At 40.0% G+C, this 22,190-nt stretch overlaps 1 protein-coding gene and 1 non-coding gene across 4 annotated transcripts; one reads left to right on the forward strand and one right to left on the reverse strand.

Moving 5' to 3' along the window:
- On the reverse strand, positions 1 to 82 carry trnal-uag (transfer RNA leucine (anticodon UAG)). Its single transcript has one exon. It is a non-coding gene; the product is annotated as a tRNA-Leu (tRNA).
- A 4,218-nt stretch (positions 83 to 4,300) lies between these two features.
- On the forward strand, positions 4,301 to 21,137 carry eef2k (eukaryotic elongation factor 2 kinase). Of its 3 annotated transcripts, none has more exons than XM_053639947.1 (19): positions 4,301 to 4,560; positions 4,967 to 5,224; positions 5,933 to 5,998; positions 6,958 to 7,058; positions 8,065 to 8,125; positions 8,232 to 8,269; positions 8,607 to 8,778; positions 8,885 to 9,034; positions 9,137 to 9,269; positions 9,944 to 10,071; positions 10,495 to 10,693; positions 10,874 to 10,929; positions 11,026 to 11,106; positions 12,119 to 12,175; positions 13,362 to 13,496; positions 14,990 to 15,178; positions 15,292 to 15,416; positions 15,640 to 15,818; positions 20,120 to 21,137. In XM_053639947.1, exons 2-19 carry the CDS (start codon positions 4,982 to 4,984, stop codon positions 20,227 to 20,229), a joined length of 2,223 nt encoding a protein of 740 aa, XP_053495922.1. In that variant the 5' UTR covers positions 4,301 to 4,560; positions 4,967 to 4,981; the 3' UTR covers positions 20,230 to 21,137. The 3 variants fall into 3 exon arrangements, with proteins under 3 accessions (XP_053495922.1, XP_053495923.1, XP_053495924.1); XM_053639948.1 differs by having other exon boundaries at positions 10,498 to 10,693; XM_053639949.1 differs by lacking the exon at positions 12,119 to 12,175.
- The last annotated feature ends 1,053 nt before the right edge of the window (positions 21,138 to 22,190 follow it).

A 22,190-nucleotide genomic window follows, 5' to 3' on the forward strand; every position in this document is an offset into this window, starting at 1 on the left:
TGGCAGCGGTGGGATTCGAACCCACGCCATCGAAATGACTGGAGCCTAAATCCAGCGCCTTAGACCACTCGGCCACGCTACCACGTTCCCGAAATAGTTAAATCAAAGCTCTAAAGTAGCTCGATATGCTTCTACGGTGACTTTCGAGTAATAATCATGCGCGGTTAGCTAAATTAGTTATCTAGTTATACTTGCATGCATTTACAAATGTAGGAAACATTACACGGCGTATTAGCCGCTGTTGCTATTCACCACAGCACCAGAGTCCGCCATATTGGAAGGGGCGAGATTTAATTACAAGACAATGGAGGTCCATGGAAAGATTTTGGTTTCCCTTGACAAGATTGGCTGTAACTAGCATTATATTCATCTGAGTTCCACAACATTTGCTTTGTTTCGAATTTAATAATTGGGTGTATGTTTATTTCATCAAGTCCCCCCATCCGTGTGCACATGGTGGTGTAGTAGTTAAAATCAGTCATCAAATTTGATGAATAATTCCAGAAAAATAAGATATTTTTGTACAGTGACACAATATGACCAGGGAAATGAACCAAAAGGGTAATAAAATGGCAGCTTAGAATTCATTTTGGCTTGATAATACAATAAACACGCCTACAGAGGAATATCTCCCAGACAAAACCAGTTATTCAAACACATCTAATCTGTGGGCCTACATTATTATTTCCTCAGACAAACAAACTGGTTTAATTATGTAGGGGTGGACACAATAAAGGAAACCAATAACAATATATTCATAGCAATAAGGACATCTGAACAGCTTTTATCCACCCTGGAATGCTATCACACAATTCCTGAATGGTTCGTGATTGGATGGGACTTATTTTTTCTTTCCAGTTCTTTGAGAGATGAAGGAGGTGGATATCTACACTGTAGTCTATGCTCCAGATCGTCCCTTAAAAGTTAATAATGGGTGATTGGAGAGGCAATTGAAGGCACTTAACTTCATCCTGGCGTTCATCAAACCACTTCTAAATCATTTTAGCAGTATGGATGGGAACATTAATCACCCTGGAATACGGGAATGTCATTAGGTGAGAGTATTTGCACCATAGGGGGAATCTGATCCTGTCAAATTGAGTCATACTGGTTCACTATTATATGACTCTTCAAAGCAATCACGGGACTCAATTATTTGTACGAGATGGCTGCCCAAACCATTATAGATCCCCAGCTTATTTAACAGTTGGACGTTGTGAGTTGAAGCATTATTTGGCTTGGTCTGAAAATAAATCCAACCAGACATTAGATTTATGCTGAAAGCTGACTCATCAAGCCATATTAATTTAGTTTGTTGCTCAGCACTCCAAGTTTTGTGCTCCTTCCACCAAGTGATCCTCAAACACTGGCCTTCAATACAGAAGATTTCTGAATGGCCTGTCTGCTATGAACTCCAGTTTTGTCAAATTCTTGATGTACATTTGGACATAAAATTGCTCATTCTTTTGTGGTTTCCTTTTGTGGCCATTTAGGAACTATCCTGTAAAGTGTTCGTCTAGCCCTGTCAGTAAGCTTCAAATTGAGACCACTGTTCCTCTTTGCCAGTGGCATTTGTCCACATTTGACAAACGTTGCTATAACATTAGGAGACTTTTCCATTTTTGTGACTGATGCCTCTGCACTTTGGGCACCCACTATCTGACCGTTATGAAACTCTGTTAGTTGCCTCATGTTGCTTTGAAATCTCACCTATCAAAGTGCTAACTGTCAGATCTGTTTTATAGCTGAGATGTGCTGTTAGTTAACTATCAACTTAAGTTGATATTTTTCATGTGGTGCCCGCTGTATGTTAATATTCATACTAGTTTAATGTTTAATTCTGGTCAATTTCTGTAGTTTTCTGTCAGGAGTACACCTCAGTTTCTGCCCGAGTGGCCTACCGTTTATTCTACGTGCACACTTCCCAAAAATTAAATGAGTTGAACTATATCTGTACACAGTTTTGTCAGTTAGCAGACAAATCCTATACAGACAATTGTAATAGTGCACTTTTATGCATTTTTATGAGCACAAAAGAAATCTGTATATTGCTATATTTCAGGGGCATGTGTGAGTTAGTCGTTTGCGAATGAGTCAGCTGTTCAAACTCGTTCTTTTAAGAGAACGGTCAGAGCTGATTTGCATTTATGAGTCAGGCTTGCTTCTTTTTTTTGCAGTCACGCTTAAGAAGAAGAAGCCTTTATTTTCACAAATACAGTACAGTACAGTGAAACCTTCTTCTTCTTCTTTTCTGTTGTTGTTGCATATTCCACTTGTTGGGAAGTTGGATTCAGAGCACAGAGTCAGCCATGATACACCATCCCTGGAGCAGAGAGGGTTAAGGAACTTACTCAAGGGCCCAACAGTGGCAGCTTGATGGTACTGAGGCTTGAACCCACACCTTTCTGATCAGAGCCTTTAACCACTGAGCCTTGCAGTGTAACAAGCTCAAAATAATTAAATCTACACCTCTTTTCACCATCTGAGCTGTATGTTACCTGTTAGTTTGTTGAATCAGAATGACTGAGGATCTGCAGCACTGATGCTTATTGAAGATGTGCTATATGTGTTTAATTAGTGGAGACGATCAGTTATGATAACAGAAATGAACCTTCTGAATGAAGCACTGACATAGCAGGCACAATAACATCAATGCAGGGATACTTACTGTATTTGTCATTGATCATTTGTAGCATCTTGCTGATGTTACAAGCATATAATTAAGCAATATTGCACAAGCAAGATCAGCATATCAGTATAACAGCATGCTTGAGAGTGTGATACTGCTTTAATACAACAGTTCTGTAAACAAGAAATTAATTTCGAGTAAGTGACATTTCGGACACAATATGGACAAACGTACTGTTTATTTTTGCTACTTGAGTGAAAATAGATCCTGAGGAAGCCACGCTCACTTTATAGTGCGTCGTCTATCTGGCTAGCTAGCTCACAATGATTTGTACATTCCCGTTAAAGGTGCCTTCTGGGGAAATTGGCATCCCTTCAATAATTTTCATCTTCATCTGAAGAGCTTTCATATTTTAAGTCAAACATTATATTTCTGAAAAGTATTGTTTGCCAAGTCTGTTGATGATGTCGCTAACATTACTGCACTGTGTAACAATTTTGAACTAGGGAGTGGAATTTTATGTGCCGAACACAGACAAGCGGAGAGGTACACATAATGAAACGTCCTAACTAACTGTAGTATAAATAGATCTTTATAAAATGCAATTATAAAATGTTATTTAGTAAATTAAATAATACAATTTCATGGAACAGCAGGCACGGTGGCTTAGTGGTAAGGGGATTCTGATCCTGCATCCTCCCTGTGTGTGTGGAGCTTGCATGTTCCTCTGGGTACTCTGGTTTCCTCCCTCGGTCCAAGGACATGCTTTGTAGGCTGATTGGCATTTCCAAATTGCCTATAGAGTGTGAATTCATGTGTGAGTGTGGGTTGCCACCCCATTCAGGGTGTCTCTCACCTTGTGCCCAAGCTCCCTGGTATAGACTCCAGGCTCCCTCGCAACCCTGTGTAGGATAAGCGGCACGGAAAAATGGATGGATGGATGGATTTCACGGAACAGTTTCAGCCATGGCTATGCTTAACTGTGTATCCTAAGTGTGAATAAGTGTGTGAACGTGGGGCTACATGGTACCCTGCACCCATTCAGGGAGTATTACCAACTTCCGTCCCAGGATGGACGGAAATGAAGAACAATCCCTAGACAAAAAAAAGCATCGCACCGTAAACTTTTATGGTTCAGAGTGAAAGAAAATGGCGAGGACAAGGAGTCGGTTCTCATTGGTGAGTCAAATGAATCGACTCACTGAAAAGAGCCGGGATTTTCTGGGTGTGTGTGTACGTGCCATCCGTGCAGGGAAGTCATGCCGCTGTGGGCGAGGTTTGCAGTACACACATGACTCTATAAGGATTTTCTGGTATTAGTAGACTCAAGGAGACATCTACTGGTAGCTTTAAATATCATTTATCTCCAAACTAACCTGTACCAATTTAATGGAGAGATTATCTTGGTGCATGATTTACATCTTTGGTTCAAATAATCAGCCTGGTGTGCATTTTTTTATAAACACACAGAGGAATGAAATGAGGTTAATGAAATGGTAGTATGTCTTGGTAAACAACTAAGGCATGTGGATTTGGCTGTAGATGGCGCCACGTAGGCTGTGTAGTGACAAGGAGTGCACTGGCTCGATCAATGTGTGTGTGTGTGTGTGTGTGTGTGTGTGTGTGTGTGTGTGTGTGTGTGTGTGTGTGTGTGTGTGTGTGTGTGTGTGTGTGTGTGTGTGTGTCACACTCTAGCACAGGACTGAAGTGGGCAGAGCTGATAGTAGGACACACTGTGTTTTCCATTTCCACTTGAGACAGGAAAGGTGAATTTTCCCCTGAAAACATCCAAATTAAGACGTCGCTGCACTTCCGGCTGCACAAACCTGGGGAAATTACTGGACAGAAAAGAAGACTACGTGGTGAATGTTATGCCTTCCGGACAGTAGCCTTTTTTTAAGTATTAAGTAAGCCTTAAATATTAAGGAAAGGTGTGTAAGTGATGTTTATTTTTTTATTTATTTTTTATTTTTCATTGCTAGCTAGCACTCCTACTTGATTGTGTTTTAATATCTGCAGGCTAGCTGCTAGCTGGGTATGAAACATTTCAAAACCCGGAAAATGAACACACTAAAGTATATTGTGATGATTTTTAGCCTAAAAAAACATATTGTTTATGTTGCGTAGAATTAAGTTGACACAGTGTGGGCTGCATGCTAACGAAGCTAAGCTTTTGCTATTGGTGTGAATAATTGACTTGTGCTAGCACAACACTAGTGACCAGAGTGATCTGAGCCACAACTGCCTCACTGATCTCTTGGATCTCAAAGCGTCATTGTTTATTTTAGTGATTTATTTATTTATTATTATTTCGTGCTGTTTATTACTTATTCCCAGCACTTAAAGATCAGCATGGCTGAAGAGGAGCTCATGTTCAGTATGGAGGAGGTGGACAGTCTGAAAAGACCTTCTGTCAGCAGGACTGTGTCTTCTGGACCTGGCAGCTCGGTTGATGATGATGAGGATGACTTCTACATCTGTCCCATCACCGATGACCCCATCAGCCCCACAAAAGGCATCTGTGATTACCTCAGTGGCCTCGTCCACCATAAACAACTCTCTAATTCATTACCCCAAACCTCTTACAGTTTCAAGGTAACACCTGTTTTTATGGCTGTCTTACTCATCGCTATACAAATGAAATATTATTATTATTAATCAAGAATCTTTAGGACTATTCTTGGTGATCTAAGTCTAAATCCTATAATAACAACCAAGTGAATGTGTCATGAATGAATCTTTTATATCGTAGTGAGAATATTTCCTTGCACGGACCTACCTGTCTGTTTACACGTAAACATTATTAAACAAAAAAATGTTTTTAGATCATGCATAACACTACACAATCCGTTGCTGAATAAAGTTTAAAAATGCCGGAGCTCAGCAAAATCCGTCTTGCGTGTAGTACTAAGTCATAAATGGCCATATATAGAGAAAGATAAAGAGCCCTGTCTGAAGCATATTCTTAGAGGCTGGTCAGGACCTGCTTCCTGAAACGTCTTCGAAAGTACAGACGCTTTTTTCTATCTGTTGTCGTAATTTCGCCGTCATTCAAGACTAACGTTCAAGTTGTTTTTGTTTTTTTTAAACAACATATTCAGTGCATGCCTTGCCTTGGTGCACTGTTCTAGTTGGGACTCGTGTTTACTGTAGCTCACTTGGTTGTGGTTAGTGCGTGTGAGTGCTTCTGTTACGTGAAGAAGCAGAAGAGGAATCATATCTAATGCTGTCCAAAATAGGGAATGTGTAGTAGTTTATGTCTAACTGTGCGCTGTATCTGCTCCCCAACCTCCTCCCCTTCAGAACAAAAACGAAACCGACCCAGAGGTGCATTCTGTCAGGTTTGGGTCTTTAACTGAGAAAGGTCGGGTATGTGCATTCAACAATTGAATTTTTTTTCTTTCCCTTGCTCCTCTCTTTTCCTTTCATCATTAATCTTTTTTCTCCCTGCGGCTTCCCATAGTCTATTATGCATGCCCTTATTTTGCAATTTAGGTTCTCACTCTCTCTCTCTCTCTCTCTCTCTCACCCCCATAATCACCTGCTGTTTCAGCTGTTTACTGCAAGGAAACAACCCCTGTGAAAAGTAATGGCTTCATAAAGAATTTGGTAAACATGATTATCACTCACAGATAAAACCCTAAAGGAAAACCACTTTCAACTGTTGGTCCAGATCTCATGGTTATCTCTTACACACACAAATATCTGGACATACGTGTACGACTACATGTGTACACTGTTGAACTGTAACCTTTTGAAAAATCTAATTATAGGCTGCAGTGCCACAGTATTCGTGGCATGTGTGCAGTTAGTTGAATTAGGGTAGCAAAAGCAAACAAAACCATCCAGCATGTTAACGTTACAATTATTCGATAGATTACTTTTCATACGTCTGCCATAACACCGTTCATATGATGCACCATCTGTCACGTCGTGTTTCTCTTGTTTCACTGTTGATGATTCATATTTGTGCACTCGTGTCGTCTTGGATCGTCGCCATGTAGGTCAGCCAAAATCATGATGTAAAGTACGAGCTAGCTTCTGGAGCATTTTTAGTGTTGATGAACATGCAGATGCTTCTATACGTGAATCGATTTCACTGTTTATTCGAACGTAATAATCCTTGCATGAACTTTTTTGTTTCTATTTCATCGTGTAGCATACCCCGCTCGCTTCCTGTATTTGTCTCTTCCTCTCTACATTTAGCTAATAAATTCTTGTGCATGTCCATTTTAAATCAACACAGGAAAAAGAAAGAAATCTGGACATATTAGTTTAAGAGTGGTTTGGAAGGAAAAATGAACTTTGTTTTTCTTCTTCGTGCCTAGGCTGCTTGGAAACATGCTATTGAGAAAGCACGGGCTATGCCGGACCCCTGGGCTGAGTTTCATCTAGAAGATGTTGAGACGGAGTCCTGCGTTCGATACAGGTCTGTAATCCTAAAAAGTGTGTTCGTTGCGCCGCGTGAAATAATGCTGTCATTATTTAATGAGCTGTTCTGTCATCATAATAGCGTGTGACGGAGGCATGGGGAAGCAGAAGGGGTCGTGGTTGGTTGTATGTTCTGATTTGTGTTCTAAATTTAACATGGCAGTAAAATATTTCACTTCCAGTCTTGATATACAGCTGGTGGCAACGTGTCAGTGCTGAAGTACAGCCAATAGTAGGGGTTGTGCTCCTCTTGGAATGCTCCCCATGGTACAGAGTGTTCTGCCTAAGAGGAGCGCTGTGCACGTTTACTTGTGTAAATAAAAGACACATGCTGGCAGGGTCGGGTTTTTTGTGGAGTGCACCATACTGTGTGGGAATTCTGTTTTTCTGCAAGAGACTCAGCAGATCCTAGTTTAAAGGGATTTTTTGAAACCAAATAATTAACAATATATTGTCTGTCAATATAATTTAGTTGGAACCAGAGAAAAAAAAAAAAGACTGACACATCATTACCTAAGCAAAAGGAAATAGGACGAGGTTTTTTGACATGATTGAGAAGAAAATCTGAGGAGAGAAGAGCCACACCTCCTTGATTGGGACCAAGAGGCATAGAGGCCACGCCTCCTTTCAGAGACGACCATATGTTCATTAACGGACGTGTTTTGCTCAGAACATACTAGTTTGATTCAGCGCAGCTGCAGCAAAAATATTGAGACCAGCGTTACGCTTCTAATCAGGCGTCTTTTAACATTTTTCTTATTTGAATCAACGTGTTTGTTTAAGGTTTTTATGATGTCAAGGTTACATGTAGGAAGTAGATAGAGGATAAAAAAAATCTCACAACATCAAATTGTGAGATAGAGGTTCCATCGTGGCACCGTTCTCCGTAATCGGGCATTCTGTTCGTCCCTGAAATTAGTTTAGGTCTTGTACGAAATAGATAAGGAGATGCCACTTTTCTGTGGAAGCAGCCATCCTAACAGTCTGCCCTGGTTACCCTGTAGGTACAATGCCATTACTGGTGAATGGGTGCAGGACCAAGTCTTCATCAAGATGTCTGCCCAGGTAACAACAGTACTATCACAGTTGCTTGTTAGATTAACCATGAAGTGTGCTTTTCACATTAGTGAGATTAGTTGACTTGTCGTTTCTGACTGTTGTTCTTTTACAGCCCTTTGGAAAAGGCGCCATGAGAGAGTGTTTCCGAACGTAAGTATTGTGAAGTTTTACTCTTGAGCATGTTCATACACTCCTTCCATAGCAGATAAGGGCACAATATTCCTGTTTTGGAGGTTTTGTATTAGGGTATGGCTTCCTGTTCTGGGTGACATGGAAACAGTTACAGAGAATCTAATGCAGAATAGCTGCAGTATCATGACTCCTTTCATAACACACTGTCTTGAGTAAAGTTCTTGGCTAGTTTGTACTGGTTAATCTTCATCTCGGGTAAATAGACACGGTTACAGCGTGACTTCCTTATTACTGTGGTTTACAGTTGTTGTTCACACTCGGCAACTGTGTGACGCTATGTTTCATTGCTTTGCAGAAAAAAGCTGTCAAACTTCTCCCATAGCTTCAACTGGAAATCAGCATCGAACTACGTGGCTAAACGGTACATGGAGACCGTGGACAGAGATGTTTATTTTGAGGATGTTCGGTTACAAATGGAGGCCAAATTATGGGGTGAGGAGTATAATCGCCACAGGCCACCAAAGCAGGTACTGTTTTCTTTTTTGTTTTGTTAGGCTCCTAGTCTCTTGTTGAACACCCCCCCCCCCCCCCCTTCAGAAAGCAAGCTGGTGTGTTTGTGTGTCTTCACGTTAGGTTGACATTATGCAGATGTGTGTTGTGGAAATATCTTCGCGCCCAGGGAAACCGCTTTTCCACCTGGAGCATTACATCGAAGGCCAGTACATCAAGTACAACTCGAACTCTGGCTTCGTGAGGGACGACAACATACGTCTTACACCTCAGGTATAATGTCTCATCACGCACAAAATATAGCTGCCACCGAAAGTGATCTGTAATTCACACGTCTCACGAGCCGGTGTTCACGCAACAATTCTGTGGACTTAGGCTTTCAGTCACTTTACGTTTGAGCGCTCAGGACACCAGCTGATAGTTGTGGACATTCAGGGTGTTGGAGACCTCTACACAGACCCTCAGATCCACACAGAGAAGGGCACTGACTTTGGTGATGGAAATTTGGGTAATTATCTATATCTTTCTCTTCAGTACAAACACTTGTGCATGGTCTATCTGGAGTCTACAACAAAGAGTTAAAGCGCACCTATTATGGTTTTGCAACGTGCCTAATTTTGTTTTAAAGGTCTCATACAATAGATTTACACGCATCCGCGGTCAAAAAACACTTTAACGTGCTCGTAATTTAAACTGCAGTGTTACCTTTTTTCCCCTCAATGTCACAAACGACTCGTTCAATGATCCGTTCTAAAGGATTCATTCTAAACTCCTCCTTTCAGAGAGCATACTCTGCTCTGATTGGTCAGATTTCCAAGTCTGTTGTGATTGGTCTACCGCTGTCAGTGTGTGTCGAAAAGGAAACGCCCACTACAATAACGAGTTTCAGCTCCGTCTGTTTGCGAGCAGCCGATGAAGACCAGAGGCGGGGTTTTTGTTACAAACCTACGTAGGTTAGTACAGGAAGTAAGTCTGGAATTACGAACGGCTATTCAGAATCGGTTCCTTCTTTTGAGAGTCAATGACTCACTATCAGCTCTATAACACACTACATGAAAGGTAATATCTGAAAAACCACAATAGTTGCACTTTAATATCTGGTTCACTTCTGACAGAAAGGAGTATACAAGGACTTGTTTCTGATGTTCTCTTTCTCAGCATGACAATGTATCTGTCTTTAAGGCGTACGGGGCATGGCCCTGTTCTTCCACTCTCATCTGTGTAACAAGATCTGTAAGAGTATGGGCCTCACACCTTTTGACCTGGCTCCTGCAGAAAGCGCTCAGCTGGACTACACCAACAAGCTTCTGGTTAGTTTATCGCATACCGTTCGTGCCATCTGTTAGGGTCCAGCCTTTAAGAGAGCTTAATCATTAATAACAATTTCAAGAGATAAGCCATCTAAAGATAGCCAGGAGAAAGAAAAACAAGACCCTGGACTAAAACCAGTCACAAGAAGTACTTGTCCAGTACAGTACTTGTCTGTCCATTCCAAAAAAACTAAACGCGTCATCTTGCACTAGTTTTCAGGCAAATGAATCTTGGCATGTATTTCAGGGGTGTGGCTTTGGAGTGAACTGTGAAGGAATTGACTGGATTTTAAACACCTAGCTTTAGCTAACCTACTTAAAAAATTTTTTTTAGCCGTGTTTTGAAACAGACACCTGAATTTTCGTTCATTCATTCACTTTTGATGAAAATTCACGGGCTGTGTTGTTTTCTTAACGGGTTAGCAGTCAGCCAAGACCGTACTCCGTGGCTCCGAGGAGCACTGTGGCTCTCCCAGGGTGCGGACTACGTCTCTCAGCCGTGGACCCCCTCTCCTGTCTCGTCTCTCGGAGACTTCTTCTGCTGACGAGAACATGAGCGACGCAGACTCCGTTCCCTGTTCACCCCTGAGCCTGGGCGCCTTTGCAAGCCGCTCCCCCTTGGGTAAAGTCTCCTACGAAAGGATGTGTGATTAGTCTGCGCTTCTCGTTATACACATTTAATCTTGCATTGTTTTATTGCTAAGTATATCAAGGTTTCACTATCACTGTTTAGAAAGTTCCCTAATACTGGAATAAACTATTATTACCATTGAAACCGTAAAGGTGGTTTTGGTCTTTGCAGGTTGGTCAGGCATGCATGAAACAGATGATGTGGACAGAAACAACTGGAATCGAAAGGTTAGGGTTTTAAATAATAAAAAAAAAAGGTTTATTTTTAAACAAGCAAATTAGTGTAGTAGAGTCATAAGACCTGAAATCATATTTCATTCCCAGGACTCAGAGAGTGGAGGAGACAGCGGTTACCCAAGTGAAAAACGCAGCGAAGGAGACCCCGGAGAACACCATGACATGAGGGTACTTCCTTTTCTTTAGTTTTCCACCTGTGCAGCATCATACAAGCAATATTTACTTAACATTCTAAATAAAAGAAAGCTCATGAAGATGTGATTTTGTTTATTTAAATAGGCATGTTTAATTTGTAATAATATTCATCCCTTTACTGTATGGTGTTGCCATATGGCAATAATTAATTTATCTCCATTTTTTTTGATAGGCATTAATACAAAACTACAATTTTTCTATGTAATTGTAAAAAAAAAATGAATCTTTAACTTTGAGGGCTCTCAAAATTGGATAACTTTTTCAATATTTAGGCAAAACTACTTAAATGGGGAAAAAAATGTAAACACTATCTGTTAACATTTATTTATTTATTTTTGTCCTTTAAACAAGTTTATATATTTTGAGTGTTCTGTCAAATTGTAAAATGTAATTGTTGCCGTATGGCAACAACATGCGATAATGGAACTGTGGATGTGCATTCATGAATTGAAATGGGCCTACATAGTAAAAAAGACACGAGGCTTCTCAAATATTATATTTTTTCACATTCAAAGTAAGAAAAACATTTTGCCTTTGCACTTTTTTTTTTTTTCATTTTATGTTTCAAGAGAAAGAAGTAAAAAGATACTTCACCCAAAACATGTATGGATCTAATGTATTTTGAGAGAGTAAATCCACTACTGTAATTCCTTTCTAGAAGATATAAATTTACATGCTTACTAGGTGGTGGGAAAAAAAAACTCCTCTGCAACCTATAGTCTGGAAAATACAGTAATTGGAATTGTAATCTCATACATTTTTGACCACCATTGCACGTTGTTGCCATACGGCAACAATTTACCTATTTACTATTCTTCTCCAAAATTTTTTTTAACTAATTCAAGTAAAAAAAATTACTTTTTTTAATCTGAATGTAATAAATCTTGCAGGAGAGGGTTAAGTGTATTAAACACCTCTAGTAATGAAAGATACCATTTTGGATTCTTCACATCTATGATAGTGGGTTTTATACGTCACCATGCAGGTTCGACCTTTGTACAACAGACATTACTCTGAATCGGATGAAGACAGTGTCCGTCGGGTAAATACCACCTAATTCAGTTCCCCACTCGAGTCATAATCAAATAATCACATAACACACTCCTTTATGTGTTCCTCACCTCACACTTTCTCCATCTTTCCATAACCTGCATTTACAATACTCTCCAATGTTGATCACTCTCCCCTTCCTCTCACCTTTCTCAGCATAAACTGGTGGGTAACGCCAGCAAGCTCTCCGTTACTTTAAACCTCCCTGAATCTCAGACGGTGATTTCCTGCATGCACCACGTTTAGGCTTGCCGTCTGGTTTGAACATCAGTATTGTTTGTGAACCTATAAGGCAGATTGGCCTCGGGTCTTCCCTTGCGTCTTGGTACTCCAATGCATGCTCCTAGATGATATTTTTAATAAATGAATAAATCATGAGCATTCAGTTCCCAAAGACAGAAGCATAGCCATGTTTTTAGTTTAAATGTCCTTGACATTTGAAGATTTTTGATCTTGTTGTGCTGCATGTAAATTTGCTGCTTATTGAAAAGAGGCCCTCGTTTGCCTTTAGAATTAAGAGACTTGCTAGTGTATCACCACTCCCTTTATTTCTCTAAATGTAATCATGTTCACGTTCTCGTCTTCCGTGTCTGTTTGAAATCAGCATGCATTCCTATAAAACCGTGAACTGATCATTCCGTCTCCGGGTCACACTAAATATCTTCTTAAAAGGTCTGCCACTTGGAATTGCAAATCGGTTCTTACCTGTTGTGATGAGTTGGCTGAAACTTGAACTGAAAAGGAAACAACCTCATCTTAGTTACAAAGACCAGATAATTTCAGCGCTAGTACTCTTGGGGAAATAAACATATACGGTTAATATAGAAGTTGTTCTGCAAGCATAGTCAAAATGAGCATTTTTAGATATGATTTTTTTTTTCCATTAATCCTCCTCTTGATCTCCAAGGAACTATCTAAACTGCCAGATCTCACTCTTATTAAAAACAATCCCTGGAGCAAAAAAGGTTACGCTTATTTTCTCCCAATCTGACGTGCTGGTGTGGTGGTGGTGTGGTGTTGTTTTTTTTTGTTTGTTTTTTTGTCTAGTAACTGAGGTTGATGGTTTTTGCCTTTTCAACAATGCAGAAATATTGCACAAGCTGTCCAAACTCTGCACTCTTCTTTTATTCTTTATTCCATCGTTGTTCTTTTATATATGTGTTTGTTCTACCCATCAGCTGACCGAGGAAAAATGGAGTTTCTTCCATTCGTCCCGTGCTCACGTTCACAGGCCGTCGTGTGTGGCAGTAGAGGTGGAGAGGCTGAATTCGCAGTTTCTTGAAAGGAAAATTGGCAAATCCATCCTGGGCAAGGTAGAGTACCTTTTCATCCACTATATATCAATCAATCAATCAATCAATCAATTTATTTATAGAGCACAATGAAAACAACAGTGGGTGACCAGTGTGCTGTACAACCATAATAAAAGGAACATCACAAAAATACATCAATACAGCTCTGCTGTACAAACCGCAATGCAAGATAAAGAGATGCATCAAAGCACAAATTTACACCTTCAGACTCTAAGAGCAATTGTAAGCTTGGACTTTGATTTCAATTCTGATTCTGTCAGTTTCTCTAAGGGATATCGGTAAACTATTTCACAACTCGGTCGCCCTTCGACCTCAGTCTAGACCTAGGAACAATCTCTGAGATGACCTTAGACATCTAACAGACGTATTTGCACTCAAATGGTAAAGAGTCTGCACTTATATAGCGCTTTTTTAACCTTAGCGGTTCTACAAAGCGCTTTTCACTGTTTCTCATTCACCCATTCTCTCTCTCTCTCACACACACACACACACACACACACACACACCAATTTTAGCAGAGCTAACTTGTCATGAGGAGCAAGGGGTTCAGTGTCTTGCCCAAGGACACTTCGGTATGTGGAGTCACGTGGGCCGGGAATCGAACCGCCAACCCTACGATTAGTGGACAACCCGCTCTACCACCTGAGCAAATTTTAAATCCCCATTTAAAATCGATTCTGTATCGGACCGTCAGCCAGTGTAAAGAGAATACGACGGCTAATGTGTTCATATTTATGGGTACGAGTCAAAAGTCTAGCAGCTGAATTTTGAACAGTTTGTGAAGTATTAATGTAAGATTGGCTTATCTATCTATCTATCTATCTACATATATATTAATTATATAAAATGAGTTGCAGTAGTCGAGTTGAGATGAAAGAAAAGCATGCATCACTCTCTCAAACTCTACAAAGGAAAAAAAAATCTCCTAACCTTGGGTAGGAATCCTAACCTGCAAAAAAACTAGATTTAACTACTGCATTTGTCAAATTTCAGTGCAGAATTGAATACGAGGGTTTTCACAGAGAGTTTAACATAAGATGCCAAATCTCCCAAATCAAACCCTCTCTCTCCGTCTCTCTCTCTCTAGAGAGTTACATTAAGTTTATTCATAAAGTTATGTGTTTATCCCACTGTTTTCTCTCAGTCTGATGGGAAATGAAGTGTGCTACCTACCCGGGACATAAGTGCCTCTGAAGTGGTTATTTTCAGCCGTACTAGATCGATCCATATGTATGTGGGCATGTTAGGGTTTTTATTTATTTATTTGTATTTTTTAACAGCTTTGTTATCTGGTGAAAATAAGAAAATAGGTAGTCTGATAGTTATAGCTGCATTTTTACACTATTTTTATGTAGTTGCGTGTAGGCTTGTGAGAGAATTACTTGGGTTATCACAAGATTTTTATTTTTATACCATGTATGTTAATAGCGTACGAGTTGGGAAATCCATGTTGGAGCTACAGTGGATGTTAAAGTCTGCTTCCACACCATCAGGTACATCTAGCCATGGTCCGATACCACGAAGGAGGTCGGTTCTGTGAAAAAGATGCCCCATGGGACCAAGATTCTGCTGTGTATCACCTACAGAGGGCTGCTATGTGCGGCGAATTGGAAGCTGTTGTAGCACTTGGTCAGTTATATCTGCAGCTGCCACATCACGTTCTACCTGAGATTGAACTGCAGGTACCGTTTGCTGTTTCATTCGGATTTTATTATTCCTCTAAAGCTCTTAACTAAATGAACTTGCTTTCTAAATGAAATAACTTTCTGTATGCGTCACTGGACTGGGAAAACAGGACAATGAAGAGAACAGAAAGAAAGGCTTCCATCTGTTACTTCAGGCTGCTGAGGCTGGAGACAGACCCAGTATGATTTTAGTCGCCAGAGCATTTGATACAGGAGCCAACCTCCCGCCTAATAGGTACAAAATAATAATGTCTATTTTAATATTTCTAACATTAACTACACCCAAAGATCAAATCAGTCTCGTATTAGAAGAAGAATTGTATTCCGCCTTGATGCGTTTAGCCACACCGCCATCGGACAGGTTTTCCCAGACCACCACACGTTTAATGAAAAAGTAGGGAATGGCTTAAGCTGTAAATAGCGGACGATTTACCTTTCATTGTATTTGCGTTGTGCAGGACTCAGGACTGGGAGGAAGCGTTGCAGTGGTATGAGAGTGCACTAAACATGACCGATTATGATGAGGGAGGAGAGTTTGACGGCATGCAGGACGAACCACGCTATCTCCTCCTAGCTCGTCTAGCCGAGATGTACCAAGAGGGAAGGTTCGGCCTTGCTGCAAATCCTCAGAGAGCGGGTATGTGTGGAAATGCAATTTAACAAACAGCTAAGGTTTGTTATTATTTAATTCTGTTCTGTCTTAATGGATGGATGTTTAGACTTAGTGTTCTTTCACTGTCTTAAAAGCAACTTCTATTAAAACAGTGGGTCTCAACCAGGGGGGCAGAGAGATCAGAAAGGGGCATCATTTGTGTACTCGGTGTATTTTATTGCTTTTCAAATAGAATGTGTATAAATGAAAAACCCCGCGTTCCCTCTCCCTCTGTATTTTCTTGTTGCTGGGGAGAGGCGGAGCTTATCCTGTCTTTTATCTAGCTGTCAGTTTAGACCAGTGCTGCCAACTTAGCGACTTTTCAGACCCCTTTAGCAGCTTTTTTTTTTTTTGGCAAAAAAAAAAAGAAGCATCTAGCGATTTTTTTTTTGGACAAACCTTAGCAACTTTCCAAATGTCTCCAGTACTGTCCTGCAAGCGCGAGGTCTTGCTTTCCCGCTGCACTCTCACCTCTCTCTGCGTCTGCTCTGTTCAGTGAGTGACTGAGAGCCGGAGTTTTAACAACGTCATGGATAACGAGACGCGCCCTTCGTTTCAATTTACATCCTTCATATACGAATGTTTTTAGAACGTAAGACGAATGGAATGCAACATGTTTTACATGTAAAATAGTCCACATTATTACAGTCTAGTTCTCTTGTTCAAAGTAATCATAGTGTTCAGAAACATTTTTCATCATTCATGTTCCAGACCTGTCCGTTATATAGTTTTATAAAAGTTAATGTAAAAAAATCATAAATGTTATGAAAAGTCATTTAAAAAAGTGCAAAAAAAATCTAGCTGTCTATCAAAAACAGATTATAGATTAGGTATATATATATTATAGAATAGATAATCATTATACCTGGTCTCCTCCAATATGGGGGGGCATGTCACATGATGGGGGAGCTGTAGTTACAAAGGGTTGAGAACCTCTGTGATAAAATTGACAGTCCAGTGGACAGAAATTCATTCAGATGCACAGTCTTTTTGTGCAAGGATCTTAGAGATGTATGGTGTGACATCTCTGTTTTCTAGATATAGAAACAACATCCTTACAGCGGTTTGTTTTTCTGTTCATTTATGTAGAAGTAAATATTTACATGTGGAAAAAATAAACAATCTTAAAAAGACAAGTTTATTTAACATGCATGCAGTACTTTTCACGTTAAACATTCAAGATGTCTCTTGGTGAGATCTCATCAGCAACTTAGAAAGGAAAGTTAGATAAAACCCTGTCTGGCTTGATAAGTAAGCTTCTGCAGGCATGTTCACTAAGTCAGGGTTAGGGTACCGTGAAGTAAATCACGGCTGACCATCCAGGCCACCTGGGTGTTGCACAGCACTACACACTGTGGTCAGTGTGCTCAGCGTTATGTTTGGAGAAATTATAACACTGCATATCAAAACCCAAACCTGACTGTAAGCATGGTGGAGGCAGCATAATGCTGTCCGACCGTTTCGCTTCTTCAGGGCCCAAATGGATTGTAATTTCTGACGGTAATTTCCACTGAATTCCAAATGAACAAGAAATGTCAGCACATCCGTGAAAGCATTAAGCTCATGCACCCTGAAAACACAAAAACAGGGGGTGGAAAAAAAATAATCCGGCGGAAATGCCTGGTCACTGAAGGGGAAAGGATGTGGGACATGAAAGGCGCATTTGCGGTTACTTTAAATTCCTGTCCACGTTATTTAAGTGCACTTTGACCTGTGAATTCCCAGGCCTCAGTCTTGTGAGCAGAGCCAGTAGACAACAAGAAGGCGAGACTATCGTCTCTTTGGTTGGTAACAATAACGGAGGAGCTATTTATTATTCATTTGTGGCCACACCAGACTTTGCCGAGCTTTTTGTACCGTTGTTTGGTGAATATCTTTGGGAAAATTGCCATCTCATGCATCAACATGCACCACCTGCTAAGGTTTTCTTGTTTGCGCCTCTGTCCGTATTTTCAAACCGAAAAATCAGATCTTTTTTCTTCCATTTATGATTTTCATTGTTCATACCATTTCAGTGAAGAAAGGCCACTGTCAAAGATTACTTGATGTTTGTACTCATAAATGCTTACGCTTACACTGCAAAAACTGACATCTTAGCACGGGAAAATATCTTGAATATCATTTCCATAAACCAAATATTTTTGGTTTTTATATTTTTTTATTTTTTATATATATATATATATATATATATATATAGTAAACTAATTTCAGGATCGAACTAGTCTTGTTCTAATGGCAGATAGTTTTGCTCCTTTTAAGCATTTATTTGATGCTAAAGAAAGAAGCAACAGTATCTGCCGATAGATAGAATACAGTGAGGGAAAAAAGTATTTGATCCCTTGCTGATTTTGTACGTTTGCCCACTGACAAAGAAATGATCAGTCTATAATTTTAATGGTAGATTTATTTGAACAGTGAGAGACAGAATAACAACAAGAAAATCCAGAAAAACGCATGTCAAAAATGTTATAAATTGATTTGCATTTTAATGAGGGAAATATGTATTTGACCCCTCTGCAAAACATGACTTAGTACTTGGTGGCAAAACCCTTGTTGGCAATCACAGAGGTCAGACGTTTCTTGTAGTTGGCCACCAGGTTTGCACACATCTCAGGAGGGATTTTGTCCCACTCCTCTTTGCAGATCTTCTCCAAGTCATTAAGGTTTCGAGGCTGACGTTTGGCAACTCGAACCTTCAGCTCCCTCCACAGATTTTCTATGGGATTAAGGTCTGGAGACTGGCTAGGCCACTTCAGGACCTTAATGTGCTTCTTCTTGAGCCACTCCTTTGTTGCCTTGGCCGTGTGTTTTGGGTCATTGTCATGCTGGAATACCCATCCACGACCCATTTTCAATGCCCTGGCTGAGGGAAGGAGGTTCTCACCCAAGATTTGACGGTACATGGCCCCGTCCATCGTCCCTTTATTGCTGTGAAGTTGTCCTGTCCCCTTAGCAGAAAAACACCCCCAAAGCATAATGTTTCCACCTCCATGTTTGACGGTGGAGATGGTGTTCTTGGGGTCATAGGCAGCATTCCTCCTCCTCCAAACACGGCGAGTTGAGTTGATGCCAAAGAGCTCCATTTTGGTCTCATCTGACCACAACACTTTCGCCCAGTTGTCCTCTGAATCATTCAGATGTTCATTGGCAAACTTCAGACGGGCATGTATATGTGCTTTCTCGAGCAGGGGGACCTTGCGGGCGCTGCAGGATTTCATTCCTTCACGGCGTAGTGTGTTACCAATTGTTTTCTTGGTGACTATGGTCCCAGCTGCCTTGAGACCATTGACAAGATCCTCCCGTGTAGTTCTGGGCTGATTCCTCACTGTTCTCATGATCATTGCAACTCCACGAGGTGAGATCTTGCATGGAGCCCCAGGCCAAGGGAGATTGACAGTTCTTTTGTGCTTCTTCCATTTGTGAATAATCGCACCAACTGTTGTCACCTTCTCACCAAGCTGCTTGGCAATGGTCTTGTAGCCCATTCCAGACTTGTGTAGGTCTACAATCTTGTCCCTGACATCCTTGGAGAGCTCTTTGGTCTTGGCCATGGTGGAGAGTTTGGAATCTGATTGATCGATTGCTTCTGTGGACAGGTGTCTTTTATACAGGTAACAAGCTGAGATTAAGAGCACTCCCTTTAAGAGTGTGCTCCTGATCTCAGCTCGTTACCTGTATAAAAGACACCTGGGAGCCAGAAATCTTTCTGATTGAGAGGGGGTCAAATATTTATTTCCCTCATTAAAATGCAAATCAATATATAACATTTTTGACATGCGTTTTTCTGGATTTTCTTGTTGTTATTTTGTCTCTCACTGTTCAAATAAACCTACCATTAAAATTATAGACTGATCATTTCTTTGTCAGTGGGCAAACGTACAAAATCAGCAGGGGATCAAATACTTCTTTCCCTCACTGTAGATAGATAGAATAGATAGAAAATGTCAATCTTAATATGAGTAAAAATGTCTCGGAATAGGTTTAATAATTTTTTGTTGTTGTTGTTTATTGTAATCTTAATAAAGGAAATCCTAGATAAATGTGACAATATTGTACATGGTCAAATATGATATTTTTTGTTCTAGTTCATGCATTAAATATAAAAGAGCTCTTGAGGTATTTTTTAACCTGCAATTAATTGAATCAGTACTTTCATTTATAAATAATATTTGACAGTTAAGGAGATTATAATCAACAATTAAAAAAAAAAAAAAATTTTTAATGATCATTTAAAGATGAACCTACTGAGGTTTGACACACCCAAACGACCTGTCCTTTCTCCGTAGGCGAGCTCTTCACTGAAGCAGCTGATGCCGCCATGGAGGCGATGAAGGGCAGACTGGCTAATCAGTACTACATGAAAGCTGAGGAAGCTTGGTCTGCAATGGAAGAGTAAAGGAATTGATTTTAACTCGCAGGACTGTTAACGTTGTGCATTTCTGCGTGAAATATGTTTACATGCTCTTTTACAGCATCTCTCAGTGTGCTGTGCTATCTGGTTTCATATGGGGGTGTCCTAAAGCATGCGCACACATGCCTTCGTGAACATTTGGGTTCTCTTATAAGCTGGTCAGTAGTTCATACCACTGCATACAGAAGTGAAAGGAAGTGGAAAAAATATCTGCATTTAAAGGTATCAAGACTACAGGTTAGCATCATGTCTCTTAGCAATGGCAGTGACATCACTTCATGGTCTAAAAGTATCATACCTTGTATGATGATTATGATGATGATAATAATAATAATAGTGAGAAGATGATGAATCAGAACTATATACTGTATACTCTGCAAATCTGTGTGTGTTAGTTCTTTCAGTTTCATATTTGATGATTTGCATGTTTGTGTGTCGTGAGTATTGTGGTATTTCACAAAGTACAATTTCTTTACTAGGAACATGACCTAAATCCAATTGTCTAGACTGTACAACCCTTTATTTGTGTTATTCAGCACACACACACACACACACACACACACACACACACACACACACATTGGCCTATGTGATTTAAGATTTATTTATATAGTTAAACCCTTAGACATATCTGACAAAATCAAAACGCCCCTTGGAAAGCACTAGTGACAATGGATAGAGGTAAAGTGAGTGATGTAACTGTCTTTGCTATATTGCTGTCTCGTGGTCTGCCTTTCTTGATTGTAATACATTTAATTGATCAAAAAAAAACTGGTTTGGGTTCATTTAGCTTGTTTTTATCTACCTTTTACGCTGAAGACAAATTTGTGAATTTTGTTTACAAGAACAAAAACTTGTACAATAAAAATACAAGTGTGAACAAGTTTGGTACAGATGCTGTGTGTGTGAGTGCTACTTGTATTGTGTACATCTACAGAAGTGTTATTGAGTGTGGTAATTTTGCATGATCAACGTTACAGGATAAAGAAGTTTAAAGTGAAGACAAAATAGTTAACACCAGGGCAATTAAATGAGTGTATCTCAGTGTATCATGAGTGTATCTGTGTCTACTGGCAAGTAAGTACTGCCTGGCAGTTTTATACAGTAATATACAGAATAACAGCAATTTTAACATGATCTAATGTATAATGCAGTGATGCACTATATGGCCGAAGGTTTGTGGACACTCGTATTTGCCTTTTGAAAATCTCATTCCAGATTTAGTCCTCCCTTGCTGGTATAATAACCTCCACTCTTCTGGGAAGGCTTTCCACTAGATTTTGGAGTGTGGCTCTGGGGATTTGTGCTCATTCAGTGCTCACACGAGAATATTAATAAGGATAGACACTGATTGGGTGCAGTCACTGTTCCAGTTCTTCCCAAAGGTGTTCAGTGCAGATGAGGTCAGGGCTCTGTGCAGGTCACGCGAGTGTTTTTGGAATGAGACATTCAGGTGTACGGATACTTTTGGCCAGGTCGTGTCGACAAATTAAAGTATTGACTCTTCTCTCTAAGGGGACTGGTGGACCCAAAGCATGCAAACAAAATTCCTCCTACAGTTTAAAAGCTCCACTGGTTTTTTGTTGTTGTTTTTTCTTTTAATTTGTCACATGTACATATGTATCTTTTGTGTTAATGATTGTCTTGCCTTTTGTGCAAAAATGTTTTACAGTGCCCAGATTATGCATTTGCTGCTGTAGCACTTTTGGTTGGGTGAAATACCAGCAGTCGATGATTTCTGAAGTAGAAGTATGGCTTTTGTTGAACTTCTGAGATAAATAAGTGACAAATTCCTGAGCATGTGCATTCTGTTGGTGAGATTAAACAAAACAAAGGCTTGATGCTTTCTCCCTGTTAATCATTAGCACTGCATATTTAATTACTAGTCAAAGTACGGTGGTGGGTGGGGGTAGGGTCTGATTTCAAAACAGGGTGAAATCAATCAG

This window comes from Ictalurus furcatus, chromosome 13 (genome assembly GCF_023375685.1).
Source record: "Ictalurus furcatus strain D&B chromosome 13, Billie_1.0, whole genome shotgun sequence".
Taxonomy (NCBI): Eukaryota; Metazoa; Chordata; class Actinopteri; order Siluriformes; family Ictaluridae; genus Ictalurus; species Ictalurus furcatus.

Bases quoted from the DNA above. Each gene is read 5' to 3' on its own strand.
- eef2k (XM_053639947.1), top strand. From the start codon at position 4,982: ATGGCTGAAGAGGAGCTCATGTTCAGTATGGAGGAGGTGGACAGTCTG. The intron at 8,270-8,606 runs GTAAGTATTGTG...ATTGCTTTGCAG, and splicing joins ATGAGAGAGTGTTTCCGAAC to AAAAAAGCTGTCAAACTTCT. The intron at 10,072-10,494 runs GTTAGTTTATCG...TTAACGGGTTAG, and splicing joins ACTACACCAACAAGCTTCTG to CAGTCAGCCAAGACCGTACT.